Raw genomic sequence first — 6,045 nt, 5'->3', positions numbered from 1 at the left:
AATAAATGGTATATATTTATAGCAGATCATATGGTAACCATGGCAACTCACCTGTAAATGAGTGTGAGACATAGTTACTCATTCAGAAGTGATACAAAAAGGTGCAGTCACAGTCTACATATACTCGTCAATGCATCATGTTGCATATCCACCTCTTTTCCTTCGTTGGACCACTTTGCTGACCACAGCAGACTGGGAACAAACCAGAGCTGCAGTTTGGACCCATCTAACCATTACACTTTGCACCATGTCAAAGTCACTCAGATCCTTCTGCTGCCCATTTCTTTTGAGGACCAAATTTTCCCCTCTGCCTCATACAGTGGGTATGGAAAGTACCCATTGCATATCCTACCCAGTGAGTGGCCATGTCAGCCAGATAAACTGTGCGAGTGACTTTATCTGTCAGTGGTTATAATGTTATGGCTGATCAAGCATCTTGGTGGTAGTCTTTGATTTAACAACGAGGTCATTAAATAAATAAACCACACCAAGTCCATAATGAAATGATTACTGACATTCATTTGTCAGTTAGAACCGATCAAATTTAACAATGATATTTTGCAGCCGTTTCCTCATATACAGAGTCATGAGGCCACATTAGAAATATCATATATCTACAGTTAATACTGGAAAATATAAAGTATATGTTATTGTTTTGATCACCAAAGAGTGTGTGTTTATATCTTCTATGTGTTCTCAGGCCTCCCAGTCTCATCCAAGAAGGACAATAGCTGCATGGACTCAGCAGTCCCCATTGTGACTGACAGCTGTGGTGTCTATGGCACTTTTTATGTGGACCTGGTGGGCAATAGTCTCAAGACCTTTAACAGTCCTTCTTGCCGGCCTAAAATGCCTCATGGTTTACCTCATCAGCAAGGAGGTGAAACCATCCAGATATTCACTCAGCCCGTCTCCAAGTCCTCTCCGCTCAGCAGCCGCGAGGCTCTGCCATGGAAACACGCCATACGACCCCAGCCCAGGATGGGGGTGTTAAGGGAATCATGGGAAAAGAGCCACAGCAAGCAAGGTGAGAATTGGTGGATACATGGTACTGGTAGTTGATTTTTCCTTCATAGACACACTAAACCTGCTCATTTGTTTTCCTTCCAGAGTTGCATGCAGTGAACAGCGTCCCTTTATTATCAACCAGCAACCAGGCCTGTCCACCCAATGTCTACAAACAGAGACTCAGTCACATACCAGCAGGCTGCCACAGTATGTCGTTATTGTGCTCAGTTTTTTATCTTATTTTGAGTCAGATAACAGACTAGGATTTACTGTATTTTTGCTTCTCTGTCCAGGTGGAAATGCAGACTGTGGTAAAGCTGCTGGTTGTCATCGTCTGTTGCATTACTCCGCTTCACTGCACCTAGTAAACATGCTGCCTCCCCCACCTCCGATACCCACAGAGAACACCACGGATACACACAGCCTCAGCTCAGATGAAGGGTAAGACCAGCACACATACAGAGTGCAGAGAGGGAGAGAAATGTATCTACATTATCTTCTGAGATTAACCCTGATAACTACCACAAAAGCATGAAACCATTACTTTGCAATAACTTCAGGTCAGCATAAAGATAGATACGTGTATGTGTGTGTTACTTAATATGTTCATTTATTGTGCAGATTTTTTACATCAGGGTATTTCAAGCCCTGGGAACCATACAGTAAGACCTTGTATAGACTTGCACCTAAAATACTAGCAGCTTGAGTGCACTTTCTGATAATGGAGATTAACGTTTAACCTCACTTAGTAGATTTTTGATAGGTTCACCTTTTTAAGTATCATTTGAAGATAGGATGTTTTTGTAACATAGCCCCTTGTAGTAGTGACACACACTTATTTTCCATTGTATGCAGTGTGCAGGCTGTTTTCCTGCACACAGTTACCTATTCAAACATCTATGACTTCATCCAAGCAGGCTTTTTCTGACATACAGCCTCTGTTTTTTTAAGTCTCATATTATGAGTCAGAGATGACCATAACTTCCTTTCATTTAAGTATGTTTCTTCTGTCCGCGGGCCCAGTAAATGTGCACTTTAGTAACACCCTACAGGGAAAATGATAAGGATCCTGTCTGCAGACACATATTACAGAGGTAAAAACAGGATGCAAAGCTAATTTCTGTTTCCTTGCACAGGAAAATGTATAGAGTTTCCTATAGTGACTGGAAAGTTCAGCCTTAAAGCTGCTGTAAGGTTTCATTTTCTCACTTCAAAACAATCTTATACAAATTGGGGAATAAAGGGATCTGGACTCATGCCTTTCTATATGCTACTTTAACCTTCTGTAATGTTAAAGGAAGTTGCCTAAAAGAAGAAGTCTTAAAAGTTCATCTCTTGCATTTCCCTCAGCTCCAGTCGTTCCACCAAGCTAACCATGGACATGGGCTCCCTTCAGTCGGTCTGTCCTGCATCAGGCGACCACAGACATCCAGGGAACAGCTGCCCCTCCTATAGCCACCTGTCTGCTGCCTCATATTCTATGTCAGAGGATAATGAAACGACTGGCACACTGACAGCACAAGAGGCCACTGAGTACCTGGAGTTCAGCCCCAAACCAGAGAGATGCAGGTACTGTAGACTGCTGATACATGTGGTTGGCATGTAAGTAATTAGCTGACTATGCCATCCCTGTCTGTCCATAGTGCCCTGCCTGAGCAACGTCCCTCCCTACCCCACCACTTCGCCCCTAACCTGGGCTACATCTGCAGGCCAGTCCACTTAAGTCCCCTGGAAGATGAAGCCACCTCTAGCGAGCCTGAGCCCCTACCAATAGGCCTGCGCCGTGCCCGCCTTCAGAGCTCTCCTTCCTCCTGCTACAGTGAATGGGACAGCTCGCTGTGGAACACCTGGAGTTCGGTCATGGACGGCAACCTGGCGAGTGCCCGCACCAGCCTCATCAGCTCTGTGGACAGCTGCTACACTAATGACAGCGCCAGCTTTGTTCACCTGCTGGCTGCAGCAGCAGAGACCATGAGTGGAGCCTCTTTATCAGGTAGGCAAAATCATGGAAGCATGGAACTTCCTTTAAAAGCAGCGTAGCTTTAGCATCTGCTACAAGGACCCAGGTCCTTTTGCACTTCAAATTAAGAGTTGTCATGTCAGTCTGTATCATTTAATGATATGAGAAAAACATTCAATTCAGTATTATCTTAACCACAAATTAGTCATTTTTATGAAAACTGTGGAAAATGGTTGTGAATAAGTGAACTAAGCTCCCTGCATCCAAATCCTGCTATTACACTGTTACTTTGCCATCTTGTCCATTCACTGTGTGCTGTCAGCTGACAGCTGGTGTTTTAGTGATATTTAGTGTGGTGTGTTCTTGAGCCTCTGACTCTCCCCTTTCTTTAAACAAATGATAACTACTTGCAGCCACAAGCCCTAATCAGCCCGTCCTTACTAATGTGATATGCTGTTTTTATTACAAGCCGGCCTGTTGCCACTCAATAGCTTTAACTCTGTTAGCCAGGCTTTGGTTTGGTTTTAGAGTGCAGGTCTCTACCTGAGAGCCTATACTGTAACTGCATGGTGTCCATAGGGTAGAGGAAACAGGTTTACCTACTGAAGAAGGCTGAATTCCTGCCTGTGAAAGCTGTCGCAGGTCGAGTGATTCTCTTCACTTTCTCAGAAATGGAGGCAACGTTCATAGTTCATTGTCTTTGCCATAGCTCCCTAAGCATTTCTCTGTTAGCTTTCATTGTCCCATGTATACCATGTTTGTAGGCTGTAATGGATATGTTCTGTCTCTGCACCCTGGTTACTTTTTATTATTTATTATTTAATGGCACAGGGGAATGATATATATGAAACTCATATATTTTTTAACACATTCTTTATAGTTGTATGTAAAAAATGAGAGCTTAGTTGACTACACACACAAAACCAAGAGTTTAGCTCTTTGAGCTTTGTCCCTTCAAAACTGTTGTGTTTACTGCATTCCTCCACTAGATGGAGGTGTTTACTTGTAGATGATCTCAGCAGAAAACACCCTGCAGCCCTGTGGGCAAACCAACATGACAAGATGAAGTTAGTTTTCAGGTTTTTATGATCATAGTGTATAAGATGTTAATCACTGCAAGGATGATTGATGCTATGTGGAGGTCATTACTCTTCTTCAGTCTGTTGTGTTCACTCGGAGTGTGTGCACATGCATGTCAGAGTAGATTTTGTTTTTTGTTTTGTTTTTTGTGTGTTCATGGATGGTTGTGCATGTATCTGCTGCTTGAAGAGACAAACACATTCAGTCTAATACCTGGTGGCACCAGGCAATTACTTAGAACCTTTCAGCAAATTGAACCTCCAGATGAGTCATCCTTTTCCCCCCTTCTGTCACCTCATCAGTCACTCTGCCCTCCCTCTGCAGGCACCATACAGCTCTGTTCCATTTGCCAAACTCTCACTTTTCCCTGTTTTTCACACAAAGCAGTGCAAAAACACCCCAAGTGTTTTCTCTGCAGCTGATAATGTACTCTCACAATACTAAACTTTAATACAGTGAACCCAGAGCCTTGGATCACATGGAGCAACACTAACCCTCTAATGGACACTGGCTGACCCAGAGCTGTTACTGCTTTTCATATGTGAGACTCAGAATCAGGAATCAGGTCATGTGAATATTTAAACTGTATTTGATATAATGTTGTCTGCTTTGTTTTATTTGTATGGATAAGGTCATAAGATCTGATGCATTAATACATTCAAAGAGTATGCTAATCTGGACACCAGACTGGTAGGAACATGTAAGAACAGCAGGGACAGACAGGAAATGTGTCCTTTCAACTGTTTGTTTTGTTGCCTCCAACAAATTGGAGTGGTTTTATTTGCAGTGACGGGAAACTTCTTCAAAGACACTTCTAAATGTGTTTTTCAGCTGAAAAGCAAATGTAAAAAGCCTCAGAATGTTTACTTCTTTTTCACCCAAGGCAGAAAGTGTTTTGAAATGTTTGTGAACGTGTCATCCTCTAGACTTCTCTCCGCCGGCTTCCCCGCTCAGCGCCTTGTACCCTCCATTCCATGCAGAAGCCGACTCGTTCGTGGAGCTGGAGCCCGCTCCTGCGTGGGACTGGAGCGCCGCCTGGATGGAGGAGATGGAAGCTCAGTACAGAGCCCACTATCCCGGTAGAAACACCAAACCCTTTAATACATAGGGGCTCAGAAAGACCTCACAAGACCAGCAGAGATGCTACAACAGTGACTGTTCAGATGCCTAAATGATCAGGGTTTGATGAATAGATACATTTCTGAGCCAGCTCCTTTGTGTTTGGGACACCTCTGCATGTAGATGCACATCTGATGTTGTTTGTAAAAGAACCTCAGGGCAGTCCGCTTACTATTTTGCATCCTTGAAACGACTTCCAGAGAAAGTTTTTTTTCTTTTTTCTTCTTCCTTCCTCTGCATATCCCTTCCTCTCATTAGAGGGGAGAATAATGAGATACTTCCCTCGGGATGTTCTCACCCAGTGTGTTTTGAAAAGGCCAGAAAGACACAAAGACAGGATGCGAGCCAGTGAGAAAGCAGTCATTAGGCAGAAGAAATCCTCAGAGCACGTCTGCTTCTTATTTTCACAGATTTTTATTAGAGCTACCAAACAGCGTCACACTGTGGTTTTGTACCAATCAAATGTATATACACTATATTCAACATTTACAGATGTTATTTAAAGAACATATTCCAAATCATTTACTGTCCTATCAAACCCATTTATAGGATTATTGATGTCTTTATACTCCCTGTACACTTGTTATTGTTACACAGTAGTTTCCTATACTGTAGGTCACAGTAGCACAAGTAGAAGATTATATTCTGAGATATTTAATTGCCCTAACTGAAATGACATAATGTTAGTGAGAAGAATTGAAATCAAAATGCTGTTGCATAGCTTAGTCTTGGTACACTTGCAGATTTTTTCTCTAATGGTAGTAGAATATGACATTTTATAAGAATTTGCTTTGTTTTTTGTACAATTTTCATTACAGAGGATTTTATAGTTTGGAATGAAATGTCACATTTTTGTAAGGATTTGCTGATCTATGAAA

The 6,045-nt window shown here is 42.4% G+C and overlaps 1 protein-coding gene across 3 annotated transcripts in view; it reads left to right on the top strand.

Annotated features, from left to right (window-relative positions):
* Positions 1-6,045, top strand: part of robo4 (roundabout, axon guidance receptor, homolog 4 (Drosophila)) — a 16,396-nt gene extending 10,351 nt beyond the window's left edge. For all 3 annotated transcript variants that reach the window (XM_028422081.1, XM_028422083.1, XM_028422082.1), the window contains exons 14-19: positions 701-1,027; positions 1,111-1,215; positions 1,302-1,449; positions 2,359-2,577; positions 2,652-3,001; positions 4,975-6,045. In XM_028422081.1, coding sequence (XP_028277882.1) covers positions 701-1,027; positions 1,111-1,215; positions 1,302-1,449; positions 2,359-2,577; positions 2,652-3,001; positions 4,975-5,156 — 1,331 coding nt within the window. In that variant the 3' untranslated portion in view covers positions 5,157-6,045. The remainder of the gene's footprint in view (positions 1-700; positions 1,028-1,110; positions 1,216-1,301; positions 1,450-2,358; positions 2,578-2,651; positions 3,002-4,974) is intronic.

Source organism: Parambassis ranga, chromosome 14 (genome assembly GCF_900634625.1).
Source record: "Parambassis ranga chromosome 14, fParRan2.1, whole genome shotgun sequence".
Taxonomy (NCBI): Eukaryota; Metazoa; Chordata; class Actinopteri; family Ambassidae; genus Parambassis; species Parambassis ranga.
The sequence above is the reverse complement of the archived record's forward strand: the minus strand, read 5'-3'. Positions and strand labels throughout refer to the sequence as shown.